General features: G+C 31.9%; 3 protein-coding genes across 7 annotated transcripts; 1 reads left to right on the top strand and 2 right to left on the bottom strand.

Moving 5' to 3' along the window:
• Window positions 1-10,947: 10,947 nt before the first annotated feature.
• On the top strand, window positions 10,948-21,037 carry LOC105636379 (pentatricopeptide repeat-containing protein At4g18840). 5 transcript variants are annotated; one of them, XR_016318849.1, is made up of 5 exons: window positions 14,624-14,749; window positions 15,196-15,277; window positions 16,215-16,400; window positions 17,446-19,766; window positions 20,900-21,037. XR_016318849.1 is itself a non-coding variant. In XM_089716413.1 (4 exons), the coding sequence occupies exon 1, from the start codon at window positions 11,210-11,212 to the stop codon at window positions 13,121-13,123; it is 1,914 nt and encodes a 637-aa protein (XP_089572539.1). In that variant the 5' UTR covers window positions 10,948-11,209; the 3' UTR covers window positions 13,124-13,305; window positions 15,196-15,277; window positions 16,215-16,400; window positions 17,487-18,143. The 5 variants fall into 5 exon arrangements, 3 of the variants coding, with proteins under 3 accessions (XP_089572539.1, XP_012075032.1, XP_037493236.1); XM_089716413.1 differs by lacking the exons at window positions 14,624-14,749; window positions 20,900-21,037 and adding an exon at window positions 10,948-13,305 and having other exon boundaries at window positions 17,487-18,143; XM_012219642.4 differs by lacking the exons at window positions 14,624-14,749; window positions 20,900-21,037 and adding an exon at window positions 10,948-13,305 and having other exon boundaries at window positions 17,446-18,143.
• On the bottom strand, window positions 14,474-16,335 carry LOC105636385 (expansin-like B1). The gene is made up of 5 exons (XM_012219647.4): window positions 16,194-16,335; window positions 15,992-16,098; window positions 15,707-15,888; window positions 15,310-15,442; window positions 14,474-14,727 (listed from the first exon to the last, which is right to left on the bottom strand). Exons 1-5 carry the CDS (start codon window positions 16,333-16,335, stop codon window positions 14,524-14,526), a joined length of 768 nt encoding a protein of 255 aa, XP_012075037.1. The 3' UTR covers window positions 14,474-14,523.
• LOC105636393 (expansin-like B1) lies at window positions 19,165-21,023 on the bottom strand. The gene is made up of 5 exons (XM_012219652.4): window positions 20,879-21,023; window positions 20,678-20,784; window positions 20,388-20,569; window positions 19,818-19,950; window positions 19,165-19,527 (listed from the first exon to the last, which is right to left on the bottom strand). Exons 1-5 carry the CDS (start codon window positions 21,021-21,023, stop codon window positions 19,321-19,323), a joined length of 774 nt encoding a protein of 257 aa, XP_012075042.1. The 3' UTR covers window positions 19,165-19,320.
• Window positions 21,038-26,361: the final 5,324 nt, after the last annotated feature.

Raw genomic sequence — 26,361 nt, 5'->3', positions numbered from 1 at the left:
AATACAAAATATTAAATTAGAAAGGTATTGTATAATTGTTAAGTTAAAAAGACATTATACAAACTAATAGGTTTAAAATCCTTTATAAATTTTGGATTTTTTAATTTAGGGATTAGAATGATAAAATCTTTGGATCCTATTCTTTATGAGTTCATGCTTTCTCAAGCACTCTTTTCTTTCGATTTCAGTTTTTGCAAACCGGCTTCTTTTCCACCTTTTAAGCACTGCACCACCACTTTCTTGTATGTAAATTATCAGGAATTTGCCATAGCTCTTCAATCACCAAACTCTGGGAACCATCCTTAGCCCATTTTTGCTCAGACTGAAATGTTTTTTTCCCCTTCATCTTGCTTTTCCTGTATTAGCTATCTAAGATAATTTGATTGGACTACGGTCCGAGCCTTGTCAATGAGGTGTTTTACTGTATAACTAGCTATATGCTTGTGCTATGTATAAATAATTTAAAAAATATTAATTTTTTAATATTTAATTTAAATCTTTACATCACACTTTTTAATTTTTATTAAAATATTTTTAGTATTTATATAATTGATTTGTAAATAAATAATTTTAAAATTTATTCAAATTTAATTTAACAAATATAGTTAAAATTTTATAAATTGCTATTATGATATTAAATAATTTTTTTTAAAAAAATATGATAATAATGTTATAAAATAATAGTTAAATAAAAAATTTATGATTTTGAGATCGCAATGTTATTTAGTGGAGAAATTTTTATTCTGCTAATTTATTTTTTAATCATTTATTTAGTCAAGTGATTACTATTCATTACCATAAATTTTTTTTTTTTTTTTTAGTTTGGGGGAGAGGATTCGAACCTAGATTTATTATCAGATCGTATATGTACTTACCACTAAACTATGCTTTGGTGTGTTAACATTTATTATTATGTCTTGCAAGTTATATTTTTGCTTATTCACACATTAATTCCAATCAATATGAAATTAAAATAAAACAATTAATATACCATGATTATAAATTTTGAAAGCATTTTCGAATTAAAAATCCTATCTGACCTAAACTAACTATTTTAATCCTACATGGCACTACCAAATTTTAGCAATCCTACTTGTCACTCTCTACAAAAAAATATGTACTTTGCACATCTCTTTAGCAAATAACTTTATTTTTATAAGAAACACAGTTGGAAACTTCAAATTATAATAACTTCATTATACATTGAATTGCATTAGGGTTCCCAGGCCCTAGTTGCTAGCATTTCTCTTTTCTCAAACCAACACAAATCTACCCAACTATTCCATTGCTATTGTAATCCCTTGTTAGAAAAGACACAACTCGACTGCATGCAGCATGGGAACAGTGAAGGTAAAATCTAGTTGCTTCGTTGGCTGTGTCACAAATCGTGAATCTTGCAAAGATATGGTTTCTGAAACACTAGAATGAATACAAGAAAGTGTTGTATTTTTTTTAAGGTCTTTTGGTGAGGTTTTCTTATTTATTTTCTCTCACTTTTTCAGACTCTCACAGTCTCTTAAAGGATTGAATGCTCTGACACTAATTAAAGAAGGAAATGGCAAAGCAAGCGAGAAGAAAGAAAGTTGTAATTTGACAGATGAGAGGAAAAAATTTCTCTACATATATATTTCATTGATAAATCAACTTCACATAGTTGCTGAATAAAATAAAACTACATGATTAAGTTTTATCAACATCCATTAAGTCCATATTCTTATGAGAGTAAGCTTACAAATTATAGATTACCATCTAAAACAAGTTAACATCTGATTAAACTAATATTTAAGTAACCAAAGCAACAAGCAACATATCAAAAAAATAATTATTAGATTTCTGTAAACTCAGCTGGGTTCCAAGATAAATCTCAGCTGGATTAGCAAAACCAATCTCCTCCTCATCTACTATATATTTTGATCTTTTTGGGATTATTATTTTTATTATTATAAATTAGAGATCTAGCTTCTATCCCGCCTATTTTTCCAAACTTTTATTTTCTCGAGTCTAATTATTCTTTTCTTTTTCCTATACACCTGATTTATTACTAGCCTTTTTCAGGATGAGTGCTAAATTGTATTATGGATTTTGACTTTTTGGGTTTGGTATGTTTGGATTGTATTGTGGTAATTATCAGATAGAAAGATTGAGTTTTTCTTTTTCTTTTTTTTTTCTATAGGAATCAAGGTTTGATTTTTGGAGGAAGAAAAGTTTAAGTTTTTGCTTTCTGAGGCACTCGAGAACATAAAGTTTGAATTTGCATGACTTTCGTAGCTATTTTTAAAAGAGGAACGATATCTTCAGTTTTAAGTTTATTGATTTCCATCTTTCTCAATTGGGTAAGAACTTTCTGGATTTGAATATTGAAATTATCATCCTCATTTCTTGATTTTCTCCATCCATAATACTTGTATCATATGGACTTGATTCCTTATTAAACTAGGATTTGGAAACAATTGTTTCAAGTTTGAAGACAATTTTTTTGGCAATACTCACATTTTTCTCATTATGTTTGCTTTCTGTTAATATTTTCAATAAAGAGTACAAAAAGAATATAGAATTTAGAATAGATTTTCCTTGCTTCATTAATCTTACATCTGCAGCAAAACTTACATACACAAAAGATACATTATAAAAGTTAAAGGAACGTTACACCTAATACAAACTAACCAGCCATAACTCTGATAAAAAAAAAAAAAAAAAAAAAAAAAAAAAAAACTTTCTTAATTTTCTGGACAACCATCCTTTTCCCCTAAATTTTGGCACAGTTAAAAATATCCCTTAACTTAGGAGTGTCTAGAAAAATCTTACACTTAACACTCCTCCTTAAGATTTTTCTTGAAAACTCTCAACTTGAATCTAATTTCTTCAAACCTTCCAGCAGCCACAACCTTTGTCATTATATCTGCTAACTGATCATTTGTGCCACAATGAATCAGCAACACCTCTCCATCCTTTTCAGCTTGCTTATAGCATGAAACTTTACATTAATATGCTTTGTGTTTCCATGTTGTACTGGACTTTTAGCCATTGCAATAGCAAATTTATTATCCACTTTGATGACAGTAACTTCATGTTGAAGCTGCTGCAGATCAAATGACTTTCCTTCACTAAATAACTAGGTTGGCAGCAGCAGTAATGGCCATGTACTCTGCTTCGGCTGTTGATTGAGCTACAACATCTTGCTTTCTTGATACCCATGAAAAAATACTTGAGCCAAATGAAAAAAAGATATCTAGTGGTGCTCTTCATATCGTCAAGGCAACCAGCCTAATTACTATTTGAAAAACCTTGCAACTTCCCATTTTTAGCAGATGTATACCATATGCCATACTCTGAGGTGCCCTTCATATATCGCAATACTCTTTTAGTTGTGATCAAATGATTTTGGCTGGAGATTGCATATACCTGGACAACACGCTAGCAGCAAACATTAAATCCGGTCTAGAGGCTGTCAAATACAAAAGACTCATATTATGCTTCTGTAATAACTTGAATCAACTTCATTGCCCTTATCTGTCTTAGATAACTTAATATTTTAAGTCAATGGAGTAGCAACTGCCTTGCTTTTCTCCATCTTAAATTTTTTCAGCTAATCAAGCGAATATTTCCTCTGTGAAATAAAGATGCCTAAAGATGATTGGCTAATCTCCATTCCGAGGAAATAAGCCATTTGGCCCAAATCAAACATGTCAAACACAACTTCCATCTCCTTTTTAAACTGATCAACCAACTTCAAATCACTTCCAATCACCAACATATCATCCACATAAATTGATTCAATGATTAATTTCCCATTTTCTGCTAATTAACATACTAAATTGCTTCATTTTCACTTCTTACAAAACCACACTTCAACAAATGAGAATCAACTTTGTTATAACAGGCCTTAGGGGCTTGTTTTAAACCATACAATTGTTTGTGCAACTTCTACACCTTCGCTTCCATTCCAGAAATTTGAAACCCTTCAGGTTGTTCAATAAATAACTCCTCCTTGAGCTCACCATTTAGAAAAGCTAATTTTACATCTAAGTGAAACACTTTCCACTTCATTTGAGCTGCTAAGGCTAATAAAAGCCTTATTGTTTCATGCCTTACGACCGATGCAAATGCATCACCATAATCAACTCCTGGTTGTTGCGAGTATCCTTTAACAACGAGTCTAGCTTTATGCTTATAGATTAAACCATTCGGTGTGATATCCCGACCCGGCAAAGCGATCCTAAGAGGGTGGGTAAAGCAAAACTCCTGGCTAGCTTTTAGGATAGCAGGCTAGTTATGGGTAAAGGAATGTGGGGCGAATGAATCGAATCATATATCAAAAGGGGGAAACTAATTATCAGTGGCGCATTTTGGTGGAATGGTTTGAAGAGTTGGAAAAACTCCAGGGTTAAGTGTGCTTGCTTAATGGAAATCCTAAGATGGGTGACCTTCTAGGAAGTTTTCCATTTCACCTGCGGGACAAAATTATGCAGGTCTTGCCAATCTAATATGGGATGGAATTGACTTGATCCAAAGCGGACAATTCCTCTTGTGGTTGGAATTCGGCGTGACAATTGGTATCAGAGCTGGACCCCCTCCAATAGATGTGTGGTTCAAGGACGAACCACGCGGAAGCTGGTGGGCCTGTGACATCCCGTCGCAGCAAAGGGATCCTAAGAGGGCGGGTAGAGCAAACCTCCTAGCTAGCTTCTAGGATGGCAGGCTAGCTATGGGTAGAGGAATGTAAGACACATGAATGAATTGAATCATATATCAAAAATGGAAAAACTAATCATCAGAGGCGCCTTTTGGTGGAATGGTTAGAAAGTTGGAAGAACTTCAAGATTAAGCATGCTTGCTTAACGGAAATCCTAAAATAGGTGACTTCCTGGAAGTTCCCCATTTCACCTGCGAGACAAAACTGTGTAGGTCTTGCCAATCCAGTATAGAATGAAATTGACTTGATCCAAAGCGAACAATTTCTCTAGTGGTTGAAGTCGAGCGTGACATTCGAGTTGAATTTGGTTCTGAAAATCCATTTAACCCCAATTACATTTTTAGATTTTGGCCAACCTCCACTCTTCATACAACTACTTCTTCAAAAGAATTCGGCTCTAAAACTGCATAATTGCACCTTTCGTATATTTCAAATAAGGATCTTATCTTGAGAACAAGTGAATCCAGAGAAGAATCATTTGACTCTGCATCTTCAATTTTTGAAGTAGAAGCTGATTCTGCATGTGGGGCTTGATAAACACCAAACTTCTACAAATTCATATTATCATCTCCTTTAATTTGGTTCTTTGGTTTTCATCCACTACTACATTCCTACTGTTTTGAACCTTTTGGTTTTGTAAATTATAAATTCTGAACCCTTTTGACATAGAAGAATAACCCAAGAAAATTCCCATTTCAGATTTCATGTCCAACTTACTCCTTTTGGCAGTCGGAACATGAACATAATAGCATGAGCCAAATACTTTCATGTGTTTGACGGACGACTTCCTCTCACTCCAAGCTTCTATTGGGGTTAATCCTTGCACAACTGTTGTTGGCAACCTGTTTAATAAATACACTGTCATATAAGCCACTTCAACCCAGAATTGATCCAGTAATTTTTTCTTAGTTAACATACATCTCACTATTTCCACCGCGGTACTATTTTTTCATTCAACGACTCCATTTTGCTCTCGATTATAGGCCATGGTCAATTCATGATTAATTCCAGACTCTTCATAAAACTTAATAAACTCAGCTGAATTATACTCCATACCATTGTTCGATCGTAGTGCCTTCAGCTTATAACCTAAATGAACTTCTGCCATCCTTTTAAACTTTTTGAATACTGCAAGGACTTGTGATTTCTGATTGATAAAGTATATCCAAGTCATTCTTGTCAAATCATCATCAATAAAGGGTATAAAATACATATTCTTGTTTACAGATTCTATTTTCATAGGCCCATAAATATCAGTATGGACTAATTCAAGCTTCTCTTTGGCTCTCCATGAGGCTGCATCAGGGAATGCTTGCCTATGTTGTTTGCCCATTTGACAAGGCCAACAAAAAGTAGCAGGATGTGAAATTTCAGGCAAATCTCTCACCAGATTTTGCTTGTGCAATAAAGAGAGAGCATGATAATTGCAACGACCATACCTTCTATGCCATAATATAAACTCATTAACTATTAAAAGATTTGCACATTCATCAATAGAATTCCAATTAATAGGAAAGCATTTATCAATCATAGGCAATCTGGCAATTAGCACGTCATTAGGGTCATAGATAGAGCAACTTCTATTTTTAACAGATAAAGAGTAATTATTTTGCAACATTTGAGCAACACTCAGTAAATTCTGAGTTAAGGATGACACAAATAGAACTTCATGAATTAATTTGGTACCTTTATCTGTTGTAACAGCCACAGACCTTTTCCCTTGAGCTTCAACAACATAACCATTGCCCAACTTCACCTTGGTTTTGATGGTTATACCAAGTTGACTAAAAGTCTCCTTTTCCTTGGCCATATGACTTGTACAACTGATGTCTATGAACCATGTATACTTGTCTTGTTTCATTCAAAATTTATGAAGCCATGAAAATACTAGCCTTATTTGAATCTTCTCCTTCTTCTGTGAAATTTGCTTGCTGTTGTGGTCTTTTTTGGTCTTGATTATGCTTTTGATTTGCAACTTTTTTCAATGTGGCCATACTTTTTATAAGATCTACATTGGATGGGAGGTTTATCTTTAAACCAGTAGTCCTTCTCTAGATGGATTGTCCTTTGACAAATACCATAAGGTAGGAACTTTCCCTTTTTCCCATATTCTTTGAACCAACTTCATTCTTCCCTTTGTCATCTTTCTCACCATAATATTTCTTCCCCTCCTTTGTTGACTTTTCCTTTTGCTTGGCTTGAAAAGCCCCTTCAGGTACTCTTTCATTTTTTATAATTAATCTCTGCTCATGAGCTTGAAGCTTGCTGATTAATTCAGCAATGGTTAAAGTTTTAAGATCACAAGATTCCTCTATTGCAGAAATCTTGGACTCAAACTTTGATGGTAGACTTATTAGCATCTTTTCTACAACTTTAACATAAGGAAATTCCTCACTAAGTAGCCTGATTTTGTTAACTAAATCATGCAGCTTTGATGAGTATTCTTTCATAGTTTCTTCATCTTTCATCCTTCAAATCTCAAATTCCCTCTTTAAAGTCAAAAGTTTAACTGACTTGAGCCTGTCACTCCCTTCAAACTCATCCTATAATTTTTTTCCAAGTGTCCTTTGGTGACTCACAAGCCATTATTCTTATGAAGATCACTTCAATAAGAGCTCAGTGAATACAAGTCAAAGCCCTGGGTTTCTTGGCTTTCTGCTCCTCATAATTTTTTATTTGTGCCATTATTGGATCAGGTCCTAAAGGTGCTGGATCTGTCCCATCTTTTACTGCTTCCCATAATTCAATGCCTTCAAATAAAATTTCATTTTAATTGCCTAAATGTGATAATTATCCCCTGTAAACAGAGGAGGACCAGTGCCCAAGAAATTGCTAGAAGCCATGTTCACTCCCTCACATGTTTACACACTCTACCACTCAAATAGATCCCTCAAGAATTTTGCTCGGATACCACTATTAATATTTTCAGTAAAGAGAATAGAAAGAAGATAGAATTTAGAATAGATTTTCCTTTCCTTGCTTCATTGATTTTACATCTGCAGCAAAGCTTATATACACAAAAGATATATTATAAAAGTTAAAGGAAAGTCATACCTAATACAACTTAACCAGCCGTAACTCCGAAAAATAAAACTTTCTTAACTTTTGGGACAACCATTCCTTTTTGCCTAAATTTTGGCACAATTACAAACTATCCCTTAACTTAGGAGTGTCTAGAAAAATCTTACACCTAACACTCTCTTTACCAAACCTTCTCATTTTTCATAATGGTGAAGGCTTCAACCACCCTCCACAGTTCATTAAACCTCATCTTACTACTATCAAAATTCTTAAAAGGAATGCCACATTTACCATAAAAAAAATAGAAAGTTGGTAATCTTACATATTTAAAGGAATTCAAATTGAATTTCCACTTATAAATCTAATCATAATTCCATGAAAGAATATTTTCAAATAAATGAATTTACCCCAATTTATATTCTCATCTTTTCACCATTGAAGGAAAATGCCCATTTTAGCATTTAATATTCTTGACGTTTTCTATTCAGACATTGTTCAAGTAGGTCATAAGCTCAAAGAGAGGCTTTATTATTCTCCAACAGAACTTCTTCCGCTTCCTCCTTCACTAAGATCTAATTCTTTTTTTTTTTTTTTTTTGTATCATTATATCCCTATTTCTTTGTTGAACTACTCATGATTGAATCATAATAGATTGATCATTTTAGTACACAGAAAAAGGGTAGCCTAAAGAATGCCTAAGGTTAAAAGAAAGAACAAAAAAATACAAATAATGGTGAAAACAGGATGCAGGAAGACTCCCTAACAAGAGAGAAAAATGATGTTCATAAGGAACACAACTCTAGCCGCCATACGAGCAATAATCCTAATTCTCATAGAAGAGAGAACTAACATATTGTGTTTTTAAAATTATCTAAAGCATATTATCATGTAAAATTAAACTTTAATAATGTTGGTCATATGCATAAATTAATTCTTTTACTTTTTGTGAAAAATCTTGTTGCAACCCAAATTTTGCAAGAGCCCTATTATATTCCTTAAGTTATAATTCTATATATATGATATACCACCCCTTGTCATGCTAGCATCACAGAGTATATTTGTATACTCGAAAAAGAGAGTGAACAATATAGAAAATGTACAATGTGGCATTGTTGAAGCTGAATTCCAACGGATCTTTCTCTTTCACAATTTTGTTATTTCTTTCATAAAGTTTAAGTTCGTTTCCATCTGGATCTCCCTTAAAGTCTCATTCCAAATAGAGTATTGAACAAAAATCTAAGGCACAAAAAAAAAAAAAAAAATACTAAATAACATGAAAGTAATCAAAACAAAGAAAAAAAAAATCGACTTTCAACTATAAGGAAAGAAAATAAAAATTTGACTCAAAAAGTATACAAAACCCTAAAAATTTCCAATACTAGTAAGTAGTAAGATAGATAGCAAGATTTATAGCATAAACTCTTTAGATTTTATTAATAATAACATTTGCTATAGTTGAGGGGTAATGAATAAAACAATGCAAGTTTATAAACTAATTCTTAAAATAATGTGGTTTAAAAATAAATGACGAGAATCTTTATAAAAAAAAAACGAACCACCAAAATAATGCAATTTTTTCTTGAAATGTTTCCGTAAAATAATTTATAAGAAAATATTTTTTTATAATTTTCCATTGTTTGGGGCATTTATAAAAATAAGTTAATGAAAAATATTTTATTGGTCAAAGAAAAATTAAGTCATTTTTTAAGGAAAATGATTTCTCATTTGCAAGAGAGGAAAATATTTTTCGGACATTGATAAACATTTATAACCTTATAAATTCATTTTTTATTTATTCATTACTAGTAGCGACTACCACCAGTTATCGTTCACCACTAGTCTCCAACATCGACTATTGAGCACCATTGGTCACCACCACTGGTCACTAGTGACTTCCATAATTTGCTAGTTTTTGCATTTTTCTCATATTTAATAATAAAATTTTTAAAATACGAAATTTCTATTATTATTTATGTTTTATTGTCTTATGAGTTAAAGATTTTAATATTTTTTTAACTAATTTTCAATATTGCAAACAAATGATGCAATTTTAATAAAATCATAGCCTTATGTGGGGGATGTGGAAATTTAATAGTAGTATCGAGTATTGATACAATTTTTAATTTATCTTTTTGAAATTTAATATCATGATATATTTGATAATATTTTAGGAAATAATTTCAAATTTCACAAATTAGCATTTAATTTTCAAAAGTGAAGAAAAAGTTATTTTGTATTTTAAATGAGTTGATAATTTCTTTTATAAATTTTATTCTTACATGAAACTAATCATATTCACTGAAATGTTAGGTTTAGTAGTAAAATGTAAAAAAATTTAGGGCAGAGAAGTTATATATATATATACAGATCAAGGTTAAAGAAGTTTTAATGGTGTTAGTTATTCTTGTAAAATGACTTGTTCCACTTGAACTATAGTTCTCATATGAAAAAACAGTTTTTATTTTTTTGAGTATGGGGGTAGGAGATTCGAATTTAGATATAATTTCAGGTTGTATATGCATTTACCATTAGATTATACCTTGGTGTGTATATGTAAAAACATTTTGAATGTGCTCATAATAGTAAAATTATTATTTTTAAATAATTATAAATAAAATGACTACAAAAAATATTAATTTTAATTATTTTTATGAAATTAATAAAGTTCAAATAAAATATAAATGCAACTCAGTTATCAACTCATAAAAAAAAACTTCAAAATGTAGTTGATGAAATCAACAACCAATTCAAACTTCTACCAACAACTATGCTAATTAAAAAGAAACACCTACAATGTAGCTATTGAACACAAATGAGTATTAGCAGGATGAATCGGTTGAATCAAATAGAGTGAGCAATTTTCGATTTCTAATCGAGAATCGAAACGAACCAAATCAAATCATTTCAATTATATCCGGATAGTTGTTTTAAAAATTCAGTTATTCATCAGTTTGGATATATAAAACTGTTTGCTTTTTGATTTTTGATTCGGTTAGCATATGTAATTTACCAAATTTATTTTTAAGCCTAAAATAACTAATTTGATTTGGAATAATCAAAATCTAAATGAAACCAAATCAATTTAATTCAATTTAGATAAATTATTATATCATTTAGTTCTAAATTAGATTATCATAAAAATATATTGGAATAGATCGAAACCGAGCTAATTCGGTCCAGTTAAAATCGAATGATGACCCCTGGAATAGAAACCAAATGCTTTCTAAGCTGTTAATGAGCTACCCCATGCTCAATCTTAAAGCAATTCGTTTGAATACCTTCAGTGAAGAAGTAAACATTAATAGGAGCTAAAACTTGATCCAAAACATATGGACTTCCAAGTTGTTCTTTAATGGAGCCTGCAACTGCAAGCAAAAATCCCATAAATCGATAAATAGGAGAAATACTCACTCAAAGGAAGCCCACTACTACTACACAACTTAAGAATACAGAGTCCAAAATCCTTCCTTTCTTTTCTTTCCCGCCATAACACAAATGACTGTAAACCGCAGCTTCTTCAGATCATCACTTTCTCTTGACAAGTTCCTAAAATCCCAGAAAAACCTCTCGAAACCTCCACCAAAACTGTTTCCTAGTAATCCCAAACTCCAAATTACATGCACAGATAACCATGATGTACCTGCATTAGATCTTAGTCATCCAGCTTTGCAAAAATTAGAACATTCATGCTCTAATGTCAAGCAATTTAATCAGATCCACACCCAATTTGTAGTTTTAGGCATCTTTAATCATCCCCTGGCTGCTGGTCGTTACATAAAGAAGCTTTGCGCTGCTTTAAATTTAGTTTCTCATTGCGTTTGTCTGTATGATCGTATTGAAGAACCTGATGCTTTCATGTGCAATACTATAATAAGAGGTTTTTTAAGTGTCGATGATCCATTTGCTGCCTTGAGATTTTACTATGAGAAAATGATTGCTAGGTGGGTTTTGCCTAATCATTACACATTTCCTGTTGTGGTTAAGATTTGTGCTGATATTGGATCTTTGAAAGAAGGTAAAAAGGCTCACGCTCATATTGTGAAATTTGGGTTTGAGTTTGATCTTTTTGTTAGGAATTCTCTTATGCATATGTACTCTGTTTGTGGGAGGGTATGGGATGCGCGTGTTGTGTTTGATAATGGTTTTGTGTTGGATTTGGTGAGTTGGAATTCCATGATTGATGGGTATGTGAAGAATGGAGATGTAAATCTCGCACGCGAGCTTTTTGATGATATGCCTGAAAGAGATGCTTTTAGTTGGAACTCAATGGTTTCTGGATATGTATGGTTAGGAAACATGGTGGAAGCTAAACAATTGTTTGAGAAAATGCCATTTAGAGATGTTGTATCCTGGAACTGTATGATTGACGGATATGCAAAAATAAAGAATGTTGAAATGGCTCGCTGGTTTTTTGACAAAATGTCCATTAGGAATGTGATTTCTTGGAATATCATGTTGGCTATGTATCTGAAATGCAAGGATTATGATGAATGTTTGAAACTCTTCAACAGGATGCTAGAAGAAAAAGAGGCCAGGCCAAATAAAGCATCTCTTGTGAGCGTATTGACTGTATGTGCGAATTTAAGAAAGCTTGATTTAGGAAAATGGATTCATTCTTATATTAAAGAAAATGGAGTTGAACCTGATGAATTACTCTCAACTGCTCTCTTGACAATGTATGCAAAATGTGGGGTCACAGACTTAGCTAGATGTGTCTTTAATGATATGCCTCAAAGAAGTGTCGTGTCATGGAATGCTATGATCATGGGATATGGTATTAATAGATATGGAGAGAAAGCCTTAGAGGTGTTCTTGGAGATGGAGAAGAATAGAATTATGCCAAATGAAGCTACTTTTGTTTGTCTTTTATCTGCTTGTTCACGTTCAGGATTGCTTTTAGAGGGTTGGTGGTACTTTGGTCTTATGCAAAGAAAATACAAGATTGGGCCCAAGGTAGAGCATTATGGTTGCGTGGTTGATCTCCTTAGCCAGGCAGGTTTAATGGAACCGTTAGAAGAACTTCTAAGGCAAATGCATTTGGAGGAAAAGCCAACTTTATTTGAGGTTTTTATGACTGCTTGTAGAACTTACCCATATTCAGAACTAGGAGAGTTAGTGGCGAAGAAACTAATCGAGTTGTATCCAAGGGATATTGCACCATATGTGCTGTTATTAAACATATATGCTGGTGCAGGGAAATGGGATGAAGTAGAAGAGATGAGAAATATAATGGAGCAAAAAGGGTTAGAAAAAGCAATATATTGTACCTTGGTTTCCATTGAAGAGTTGGGATCAGAATCTTATCTAAAACATGGTTCACTCCATCAGAGAAGCATGGTGCAAGCAATGCTGAGTGAGATTGCTGCTCAGATGAAATTGTCTTCTACATGTTCTAACAATGGTTTCTGAAAACCATGCGGGAATAAAACATCTTTGAAGGCAGACCATTAAAAAAAGAAATGTTTAACTGAGGATTTGCAAGGGGAGAGAGTACATTTTGGAAGGGTTTGGCCACAAGGCAGTGGGCAAAGATTTTTCAGACATTTTAAACAGCACATAGAGCCGAAGTGTAGAACATTGGAACAGATAAAGTAAGTATATCTAACTGCAATAATTCAGGATATGGCTGTACTGATCTCCGAATACCTGTGTTTAGCAAGTGAAATGAACAGTGGCATTGGCATATTGTTACAGCTTGTTGTACTTTCATGTGTCAATTTTGAAAATGGTAGTGTATTATACCAAAATTTTCCAAATAGGTTTAGAAAAGCAAAATTTTCCTCAACATATAGAGCATTCATGTCTTTTGGTTTTGATGAGAACAGATGAAACGACCAATTGCTGTAACTACAATTTTAATGACTTGATACAGTTTTATTATCTACTGTAAATTCTTTATGTTTGGCCAGTCATAACTTGCTATTAAATGTGATAATAAGACTGTAGTTTTTTCTCTAAAATTTAATAGTAACAGCAAGTTGGCGCTACCAAGTGAGCATAGTGTGATTGGTGCACCTACGGGAATCTAAGAGTTTGATACCTGGATCTTGCATCCCAAAAATAACTAAAGGTGGCATTATCAGAGATGCCTTCATTTATCCATCTCACTATCAAAGTTCTTTAACTTTTGGATAGTAACTTTTTAGGCTGAGATAGAATTTTGAACAGTGTCTCTTTTAATGGCAATAAAATTCTTGCAAACCACAGATCGGTTCACCTGACTTTCTGAATAGCCGTAATACTTTGTGCTTGAACCGATGTGATACTATTATAATATTGGCCTAAGACTAGGATACTGTTCTCTCTGATTATGGTTGCCTGGTTAGATTAAGAAGAAGAAAATCAGCTGAGTTTTGGAGTGTTTTACATTATTTTCAATTTATTTTGTGAAGCTGGGTGCCTATTTATAGGAAACATTCAATGTTATTTTTTAATTATTATTTACCCCCTTTATTGCTCCCTGTGAATGCCAACTGCAATCATCATCTGTTGAAAACTTATTGGTACATATCTTGGTTATGCACTAAAGAATGTCCAATTTGACAATATATCTAAAGAAACTAATCGGCTCTTTTCTTCATTGTAGTTAGCGATGTTGACATGTAAGCAGACATCTGTTAGGATACTTATAATTTTTTATTGGACTATGACATTATTACATTCATGAATTTCTGTTATTAAACTCCACCTCCTTTCTCGAATTAAAAAATGAAAAATACTCAAGTAATGTTTAAAATAAACATGTTAAAGAGCTACACATAAGAATTTATATGGGCTTATTTTCATGATAAAAAATCTATCTCATATAACTATATATTCACTTGTACTCCTATATCATATGTTTCTCCAGCTTTCCAGTCCTGGGGTATGTTGTTGACAGGAACAAGCCATTCCTCATCTCCATCCTCACTACTGAATAACATCCTTAGTGACAAAGGACCACTGGGGGGGGATGTAGTTGTCCACACTGCTCCATAACTCCGATCCAAAAGCTTACAGGCAAAGTTTTGAGTCTGCATATGACAAATTGATTTTGTTAGTAACAGTTTCTGTAATTTAGTAAAATCTGTCAGGAGTTTCCACATGATCTTGATGCAGTTTTTTTGTATGATGACCTAGGGACTACATACTGATGTATTTTGTATTCCTCCCATAGACATAACCCGAGTCTGAATCATGATCTAGAGAGAAGGCATCTTCAAATTTATCATGCTTCTTTCAGTAGTTGGAAAATTCATAATAATTTATGCTGCAATTTTTATTTTATTTTTCTATATATAAGTTTGTAGCCTCTGTAGGCGTATTTGATTTTAATGAAATTGAAAACTTGACATTCTACATCACATAGTTTTCTACTTGATTTCTATTATCTTTGTTTCACTCTATCATGGCATATCTGCTAATATTTTCTTCATCGCATTTCTGCTAATATTTTCTTCATCATGTGATCTATGACTAACCAGATTTAACTTGCATTTTAGCGGCACCTGTGACATAGTCCACGTGATTGTTGAATGAAAAATTGTGGTTGCAAAGAGCAGTCAAATTTTTAAGACCAAGAAGGTACTTTTAATATTACAGATATTGCATCACACCTCACATAGCTGCACAGCAGTAATATCACTCTTCCCTTGTTGATACCATATGACAAAAGCTAGATAGTGAGGATAATTGCTGTTCTCATCAATTTTGATTGTTATATTTTTGTTTGGATAGCTGCATGAAACGCTGCACGGAGACAGAGAGTTTTACATCAGTGACATTAAATAACATTAGGTTCTCACAAAATAAAATTAAGATTTTTCTTTCGTAGTAAAATAAAGAATACAGTTGTTATGTGGAAATGCTATCAAATGACAGTTCTTTATTTAAGTTGGTATATATTTAAGTCCACGGCCACATGAATGAATTATGGTATATTTCATTTCTTTCCTTTAGTTAGACCTTTTCCATGGTGAGTAAGAAATAAAAAAGCTTTTATGGATATCTCACCGTCTATATTCAATATCAACTATTCCAAGAGATAATAGTGATGCAGCTGCATCTGTGGTTTGAGCCATCCGACTAAAGGCTCGTCTGCTAAGAATAAAGTCAGTATTATCACTTGAACCTTGGTCAGTTATAACAATAGTTACTCCTTTGTCTGCACAATAGTTACTGTTGGTGCACCTCACCTGGGAAAGAAAACAAAATCATTATGTTCCTGTATATTGAGAAAACCTGAACAGTCAGGGCATTTTGTACTTCAACAAAAAACTTTGATGCTTTAATTGATACCTGATAGCAAGCACCACATCCAACACCATCACGATAGAGGTTAGAAGCAGCTGACACATCCCCACCATTTATTGTTGCTCCGAATGAACCAAATCCACATGCACCTCCTAGAATTCATATAAAAAACTGTAAGAACAACATGCTTAGCATTAAGTATATCAGACTTGTCTTTTGTAATTTTCATTTTGATGAAACTTCTTACTCTCTGTTCCTTGTTCATCAGAATTTGGATAGTAAGCTGCTCGAGAATGAACAAAACAGTCATTACATGTTGCAGCCTCTGCCAGATTCTGCATAAAGAATAAAATTGCAAGGAGCAAAAAGGACCGAAGAGAGGAAGCCATTATATGGTTTAAAGCAAAAAAGCAATGAAAGAAAAGATGTGTTGGTAATGCATGGAATGGATGAGGTATGTAGTACTTATAGCAAAACAACCATCAAGCATTTTTGGTTTGGTAAACCTTGCAGGGTTTGACATCTTAATAAAATATTATTCTAAATAAGTGGAATCTGTTAGGACTGTTTTCAAGCTCCCTTCTTAGACTTGGAATTACTTGTTTTATAAAATTTTAAAGAATTAGTTCATACCTTTTAAATTCTATCGGACTTCTCTTGCCTTAATGAAGTCTTTGGTATTAACAAAAAGTCTTTAGTTAATCTGGATTTCAATATGAAATATTCAATAGATCAATTTCAAATTCAATGGTCATCATTTTCAACTAATACTCTATTAATCTCTATCAGGTATTTCTAATTATGCTTTTTCCTTAATTACTTCAGTTTCTGTGGATGTCCTTATCCAAAGAACCTTGGTATGCATAGAATGTGGAAAAACATGGTAGCTATTGGACCACGATGTATGATTGATTTCAGGATTGAGAGAGAGAGAGAGAGAGGAAGGTATTAGATGCGGCTATGTTGTTGTATGTTGAAAGCAAAATTGCAAAGATTGGATACTTTTAATCAACTTGGCTTGATAGAAAAGTTAAATAGAGAGTTAGGTGCATCTGCACTGAAAAACTCTTAGGTTAGGCATCTTTTTTTGATGTTCCCACTAATTATATGATCACATGAGATTTAATTTCCTGGGTTCAGCACCTATAAGGAAAACACCAATATATATATATATATATATATATATATATATTAGTATCAGCATTTTAAAAATTAAAAAAGGTGTGCTGGAAGCAATGGAGGCAAAGTTTTTAGAATAAAGAAATTCTATCAAAAACAGCTAGCATCATAAAAGACTATTTAAGATATGACAGAATTTCTAGGAAGGATAGGTGTATATAATGCTATATTGTAGAAGTCAGATTCAAACTGTTTCCATTGAATTTAATACAATGCCATAGAAGTTGTTCAACCTTTCAAAGTTCACTGTAATATATCTTCAGTTTTACTTGTTGGACTTGCCATCTTCTGATAAATTTTTTATTGTTCCTTACGCTCAGGAATTTATCCAAAGGTACATGACTGGACATTTTGTTGACAGGCTGAAGCAGACACGAAAACAGTATGCCAATATAGACTGGCATAAAGAGTCTATTTAACAACATCAGGCATGACATGGAAACCATTATAGTGTCTTTCTGGATCCCACTTGCGTCAGCATCCTTATTGAAATGAAGGGAATAAACTTGCATTTTCAGAATTTTGAAAAGGATAATAATGCAGTGCCTTTTATGAATATGCAGAATTCTTCTGTAGAACCTACTCATTCAGGGCTTGAAAAGACTGTGGCCGACCAACTAATTTAGCTATAGATGTCAAAGATAGATGCTACTGGTACCAAACATATATAGATGCTACTTCAGGGAAGCAGAATGATGTAGAAAACTTGAAATTGACAGAAATCCAAAAAAAATTTTCAGAACTAGGGAAAATGGATCATTTTTTGAACTTCTAAAATTCCAAATTGTTAAGAAGGTAGAGATCGAAGATTTCCAAGTGAAGGGAATAACTTCTGGAAAGGTTTGGACTCAAGGTTCTCAGCAGAGATGTTGTGAATATGCTTAAATGGCACGTATAGCCAAAATAGAACGTTGTTAGTATTAAAGAAAAAGGTGTGCAACTGCAACTTGTTGGAATAAGCCTACCCTGATCTTTGAAAATTGAACAGGTCTTTTTGGGTTCTTTTCTTTTTTTTGAACTTCTCAGTCCATGATGCTTCAACTCATTTTATTTTACATCTCAATCTGAAAAACAGCTACGTTTTATTCCTTTCTCCACTATGATCCAACTTTAACCTTGAATTTTGTGAAAGATGAAACTTTACCCCCACCAGAGATTCTTGTCTTTGAGATATATAGAAATGAACAAGTCCTACTTTAAACCATGGTTTGCTCTTTCATTATCTTCAGGACCCTTTTCATTTTGCTAGTCTTATTCATGTGTAATGTGTAGAAAATCAATATTTTCTGCTGTTCAATTTGAAAGTTAAAGCAAGATGGAATTACCTCAGATGTTTTCAGTTTGTTCAACTTACCAACAGCCCTTTTTTTAATCTTTTGAACAGTAACTTTGACAGGCCAAGATAAAGTATTGAAACTATGGATACAAATCTTCATCGATGGGAAACAAAATACTATCGAAATCCAAGGCCAAGTACTCGATCAACCTTTTGAACTTCTGCAAGTCCTTGTGTTTCCACCATTCTGCTTGCATCCTCTTTTTTGACTTCGTAGCCAAAGATGGCAACAAAATTAATTGATTTTTAGAATTATGCTTAGACCAATCAGGTTAAGTAGGTGACATCACTCATCAGCTGATTATCTGTTTACATTTTACTTGTTCTTAGGTTCAATATGTGGAACTAGATACTAATTTATTCTAAAATAGGTAGATTCAGGTGGTTTTAAGTGTTGGCTATTGATATCATTTTTGTGAAGGGACTTTGTCATTTCTTTAACTCTTTATGCATAAATCCCAACAGTAACAAAGTTTTTTATACATGTTAAATGTCTAAAACTTTATATCTATAAACGCACTAACAGATGTTCAACTTGAAATATATCTCAAGGAACAAGTCGGCTAGCTCTTTTTCTTTACTCTATTTTGGGATGTTGACATTTAGGCGGACTTTCTATTTAAAATATAAAGGGAAATAAAAAGATCTGAAACTTCGGAATTTTTTAGAATACAGTGGGTTTTAGGGGTCGGCACTGAAATGATTACATTCATGAACTTCTCTTATTAAACTCTATCCCCATCTTGAGATGAAGAAAAGAAATACAATAAAATAAAATATATTTAACAGCTACACAATAAGATTTATATTTTCTAGGGACTTGTTTGGCGAGAAAAATAGTCAGACTAAGATCATCTGATTATATGTTCACTTGCACTCCTGTATCATATGTTTCTCCGGCCTTCCAGTCTTGGGGAATGTTATTGACAGGAACAACCCATTCCTCATCATCTCCATCTTCACTACTGAATAACATCCTCAGCGACAAAGGTCCGCTTGGGGGTGATGTAGTTGTCCATACGGCTCCATAACTCCTATCCAAAAGCTTGCAGACAAAATTTTGAGCCTGCAAATTAGTTTTGTCAATAAACTTTAATTAGTATCACAGTTATCATAATCATGATTTGATAAGGCTTTTCCTTTTTTAATATTAATGGGACCTAGATGCTACTTTTACTTGATTTAAGTCTTCTTCACTTTATATATTAGAATTAACTAATGCTTTTGGCTGATACACTGTTCACATGGTAGTTGAGAGAAAAATGAAGTTGGCGAAAAGAGCAACCACAGTTGAAGATTAAGAAGGTAAATTTTTTTTTTTTTGCTTTTTCTCTTCACATTTGAGATAGTGCATACCTCACATAGTTGCACAGCAGTAATGTCCCTCTTTCCTTGTTGAAACCTTATGACAAAAGCCAAATAATGAGGATAGTTGCTGTTCTCATCAATCTTGATTGTTATATTTTTGTCTGGATAGCTGCATGAAACACTGCATGGACAGAAAAGTTCCATTATAGCATAATACTTAATTAGCATTAAGTTTCTCAGAACATAAATCGCAGACGAAATTTCTCTTTCTTAGTAAAAATCATGGTAATAACAAATTTCTAAACATATTTTTAAACTGTTTAAATCTCAATCCATGTCAAAGAACGATAGCATTTTGATTTCCATCTCTTTTTTCGGGTTCTGCTGTGTTTAATAATTGCCCTAATGGAATTTAATGTATTTTTAATCCAACGCTTGGACTAAAAATGCATTTGCTCTCACTATTCACATTTCATTACGACATTTATCAAATACTGCCACAAATGCAGTTTCAAGTAGCTTTTTGCAACAGAATCTAAAATAGTACTTTTTTAGAAAAAACAGTTCCAAGCTTTGTACTGAGAAGACACTTAATACGTGTAGTATGTGTAATCTCACCGTCTATATTCAATACCAACTATTCCAAATGATAGCAGAAAAGCAGCTGCATCTACATTTTGAGCCATCCGACCAAAGGCTTGTCTGCTGAGAATAAAATCTGTGTTATGACTTGAGCCTTGGTCAGTTATAACAACATTAACTCCTTTGTCGGTGCAGTAGTTGCTGTCAGTGCATCTCACCTAGTCAATTAATTAAATAGTCATGTTAAACAAATATTTAGATGTTTAAATCAAACAAATAATGCACTAAATAACACCGGTATGAAATTGTGATGACTTTATTCATACCTGATAGCAAGCACCGCATCCAACACCACCACGATAGAGATCAGATGCAGCTGATACATCTCCTCCATTTATTGTTGCCCCAAAAGAACCAAATCCACAAGCACCAGCTGAAAAAGAAAATAAAAATGAGATTGTCAAGCAGATGCAGGCTTTTGTTTCTCTCTTTGTTTATGTTAGTTCATTTCATTAAAATTTTCTTACATTCTGTTCCTTGTTCATCAGAATTTGGATAATGCGCTGCTCGAGATTGAATGAAACAGTCACTACATGTTGCAGCCTCTGCCAAAGTCTGCATATAAAGCAGACTAATAAAAGGAAGCAGAACAGACCGAAGAGAGGGAGCCATTATACAATACAATAAGCGAAGGTGAGAAAAGGAAAGAAGATGAGTTTTTATTGCATGAAGTTGATGAGGTGTGTACTATTTATAGCAAAAGAAAGCATTCAGCTTCTTTAGTTTGGTGACATTGCCAAGTTTGACTTTTTCTGGTATATGTTAGACCAAGTGGAATTCTGTCAGGTTGTTTTCAAGCTACCTTCTTAGACTTGGAATTACTCTTTTTACGGCTATATGACTTGTTTCTTGCCTTGTTGAAATCCTTGGCATTAAAATAAGTCTTTTTTTGATATGGATATCCAGTGTGATATATTCTATTCACTTGATCAAATTCAAAGTTTCATCATTTTCAACTAATACCCTGCTTTTCTCTATTAGATGTTCCTAATGATGGTTCATTCTGCTTTCATTTTACCTCTTCTTGGCATTAATAGAAAATATTTGCCTACAATAGGTATTATATTCATTCCTCCTATACTTAGCTAATAGTTGATTGTCAGTTTTTTTTAAATTCATTGAAGGCTTTTATAGGCCGAAATAACACTGCATGCTACACAATAAAGGGTAGTCCTCCCCTTGGCTCACCAAATTGGTGAAAACACCTGTGGTCGAGAGGACTAAAACTTGAGACCTTTAACTCCTCACTGAAGTGAGAAGACCAAATAGTTGATTGTCATTCAAAAAAGTATCGGTCATTTAACAATATATTGTCCCCTTTTATCCCCAGGGAAAATATATTTACACTCTTAGGGTTTATTCTAAAAGCTATTATAAAAGCTATATTAATGAACATTACAATTAATAGAGAAGACAAAACGCCGAAAACTAGTTCAAAGTGGTTACCAAACAGGCCTTATTTGAACAACTTTTATCATTTTTAGATTTGCCGCAGTGGTGCACCCGTATAGGTTAGTATTTCTAGGGATTAAGAATGTCTGCAAATATGAACTATCATATTTAGTTAATCTCAGCCTTTGAGATTTTATTCTTCAATAAATAACTACTAATTCCATGGAAATTAAAAATTAATCTCTATTAAAAAAATCTCAATGCTCATTGTCAATTCAAGGGTTGAGATTACACAAATATTATAGGTCAAGTTTGTCTGTTTGTGCAAAGATGAGAGAATCCAAACTTTTTTTTTTCCTTTTTATCATCAAAAAGCATCTTAAGGATCTTATCTAAAAAAAAAAAAAAAAAAAAGCATCTTAGAGATATTCATAGAATGTGGAAAATACATGCTAACTATTGAACTACTGGTCCACGACCATGATGTTTGATTGTTTTAGGGGGTGAGAGAGAGAGAGAGAGAGAGAGAGAGAGAGATGAATTGCAATAGGCTGAATGTTGAATCCAAATAGTGGATAGTTTAGGACAACTTGACTTGAAAGGGGTATAATTGGAAGGACAAATAATTAGGTACGTTTGCACCAAACTGCCCTTGGATTAGGCATTAGGCATTAGGCATATCTCTTGATTTTTTTTTCCACCACTATTGAATATCACATGAGCTTAATTTGATTTCTTGGGTAGGAAGTTTCAATGGAAACTGGGAGTGGGCTGATGGACAGAGGCAAAGAGATCTTGTAATGCTTGGTACATATGTTGTCTATAGGTGAGCAATACTCGGTTTCTAGTTGAACAAAACCAAATCATTTTTTATCGGATTTAGATAGTTATTTTAAAAATTCAATTATCTATTAGTTTGGATAAAAAAAAACCATTTAATTTTCGGTTTTGGTTCAATTACTGTATATAACTAATCAAATTTATTTTTAAGGTCAAAATAGTTAATTTGATTTGAAATAATCTAATTCAAACTGAATTAAAATTAATTTGATTTGATTAAATCTGTTTTTAAAGTATTTGGTTCCAGATTCAATTTATATAAAAATGCATTCGATTAAAATTGAGCTAATTCGATTTGGTCAGACTCAATTAATGGAATGTTGATCTCTAAATTGATGTATATATCAACAACAGTATATAAATGTTTTAATTATGATCTGAAATATTCTTAAACCATTCGTGTACCGAGTATTAAAGATATAATTTTTTATATGAATTTGATTTGATATACCCAAAATTATTTGTTGAATAGCTTCAAAATACTTTCCAACAGACATACCTTTTATAATACTCATTACATTATACATACTGTTAATTAAACTATATTACATTCTATCATGGTTTATCAAATCTAGACTTAACCGTATTTAATCCATATATTAGATTTGTCTGACACTCTTAATTAATATTCTCTCTGTCCCATTTTTTTTTATTATTCTTTTCTTTTAGATGTCCTTTATGAATATAAATAATTATTTCCTTAATTAATATTCTCTCTGTACCATTTTATTTGGTTGTTATTCTTTGTTTTAGATGTCCTTTATGAATATAAATAATTATTTCCTTAATTAATATTCTCTCTGTCCCATTTTATTTGGTTGTTATTCTTTATTTTAGATGTCCTTTATGAATATAAATAATTATTTTTTTTATGATAAATAATTATTTTCTCATGATAACATTTATAATTGTTCATTAAATGAATGACTTTTATTAATATCTTAATGCTTTAAGGGTAAAAAATAATAAAATAATTTTTATTGACTAAATTCTTATTATACGTTTTTGTCAAACCATGCAAACAAAATCAGACGGATGGAGTACTGAAAGTTAAAAAATCAAACACTAATTTCTAATGACCCATTGTCAAATTATATCATCTATTCTTGCTTGTTTCTTAAGCTCAGGAATTTTCGCAAAAAACTAACTGGACGGCTTGTTGGAGGAGCAGACGCGTAAACAGCATGCTGACGTAGATCGGCAAGTAGGGAGTCCAAGGAACCACATCAGCAGTGACATGGAAACCATTTTAGGACGAGGGACCACTTCTTGATCAAGTTTGTTTGTTTTATGGGTTTAAAACAAACCTTGCCTTTAGCTACCTATCTATATGATAAATAAATGTGAGAATAGGAGTGGCAAAATGGAATTCTCTATAATATCCTTAGATTAATTTTGAATTTCTAATATATTCATTTAGTTAGATTTTTATGCATTTTAACCGGAGAAACTATTTAAGTTTATCCTTTTAAAGATTATTTTAGTTGTATTTTTTTATTGTCTTTTAATTGGAGAAAATAGATTACATTTTTCTTTTGAATATCCTTTTAATTAGATTTTTTTATGCAATTTAATTGGAGAAAATATGTATATGTATTTTGATCTACTTGATCTTGCATTATTATTGTCCAATTATTTTTATAATTAATAGATTTTGATATTTTCTTATTGTCTTTTAATTGGAGAAAATAAATTCCATTTTTCCTTTTGAATATTCTTTTAGTTACATTTTTTATGCATTTTAATTGGAGAAAATATGTATATGTATTTTCTCTATTTGATCTTGCATTATTATTGTCCAATAATTTTTATAATTAATAGATTTTGATGTTCTTAATTATAAGTTCTCATGTGATATTACTTTTTAGAAGATAAATCAAAAATCTTAATTCATATCTTGAAAATGAAATTTAAAATTTTTTTTAATTAATTATGTTCTGAATTTTTTAAAATATGGGTAAACACTTTATTATTAGACTCTATTAGTTAAATATAATGAACTAAAATAATTTTTTTTAAATATATTCTTTCTCTTTGATTTTTTTGGAGATGATGGTGTACTCTTATTTGGATTATTTACATATTATTGTATTTGACTAATATAATGTAAAAAAAAAATTTCATTTTTTAATCTAATGAAATCTTACTAAAAAATACACTATAAAGTTTGAATTAATAAAAAAAAAAGGTTATTTGGGCATATTTGCTATCATTTTCATTTTCAGTTTTTCTATATTAAAGATGAAATAATGGAAAAAAATTCAAGAGCTCTTTTTTTATTCAATATTTTATTCTTTTTTTTTAATTTATACAATTTTATTTAATTTTTATGATTTAATTGGATGTATTTTTTAAAAAATAATTTTTAAAATAAATATAGAGATAATTAGACATTTGAAATTTAAAATTGTAAAAATAAGTAAATCCAATTGTCAAATCAAATTATTACTCCTTCTGTTCTCTTCATTTAGAGAAAACAGAAAATGCACAGAGATTAAGTTAAACTAAATTTTTTTCTTTTCATTTTTTGGCTAATGTACTCTAATTTATATTAATTGCTCCATTAATTATGAGAGAGCCGGCTCACAAAAAGAGAGTCCCGAGGACACATTTATTTAGCAATTAATGCTTGAAAATGAAGGGAAAGTTTAAAGAAATGATATAATGATTTTAAGAATTTAAAATTTCCAAATTTGATTTTTACGGTTTGGAAATTTGATTTTCACTCATTTTACATCAACATTGAGTGTTTTCAATAATATGTGTGCAAATTAACGAAAATATGGAACTAAAATTTTTGGCTATTACAACTATCTTCAACTTTTATAATATGGCCACATGTAAATTTTGACCAAACCTAGAACATGTAATTGCATTCACACCATTTTCGAAAATAAGGGTAAAAGGCAACTACATTTGCGACGTCATGAATCCAATATTTTTATTTGATCTTAATGACATTCTAACTGAATCATGCACATATTTTGAAAATATGCCCACTACTTTTCAACTACCAGGCTTGAACTACTTACTTGATGATGAAGAATGTGTTATCGTTGTTACCGACACTAATCCATCCCTAAATGTTGTTCCAGGTAATAGGAAAAAAAGGAAACAAAAACAAAAGCATTCTTGATAATGTTATTAACCACCATGCGTTTGATTGAGATGCAACAAAGTAATCTAAATGTGCGCGGTTATGAAAAAGTTACGGCCATATTCAATATTTCTATGAAGATAGTTTATAAAATTTAGCAAAATGCAAAGTAACATCCAAAGAATAACTCTATTGCCATGAAATGTTCATGAAATAGGGGTAAAAAAGAGTTCAATTCTCAGGTGAAATGATAAAAGAAATTCCTCTTAGACATCGCATGACAATTCGCTTTTTAGCCACGAATTGGGTGCATTTCTCTTATGTGTGCACATAAAGATTAAAGATGGAGAAATCAAACCTTATTCTGATGCTATACAACAAAAATATAATGTTTGTAGACAAATATAACAAAATGAACATATATTTATAAATAGACCACACTTCAACAATTTATACACCTGTAGGTAATAAAGACTTGTGTTCAATATTTTCTAATATTAGCACATTTTAACTCTTCAATAATTAACAATTTTGTGACTTAAAATTTTCAACCTTTGTTTTACTTCGGAAACATAATTATATTAAATTTCCAACCTTTTTTTTTATTGCCTCTCTCTCTCA

This window comes from Jatropha curcas, chromosome 11 (assembly GCF_041381405.1).
Source record: "Jatropha curcas cultivar XTBG-Jc1 chromosome 11, XTBG_Jcur_1.0, whole genome shotgun sequence".
Taxonomy (NCBI): domain Eukaryota; kingdom Viridiplantae; phylum Streptophyta; class Magnoliopsida; order Malpighiales; family Euphorbiaceae; genus Jatropha; species Jatropha curcas.
Note: the sequence above shows the minus strand (reverse complement) of the source record. Positions and strands in the feature narration are given on the sequence as shown.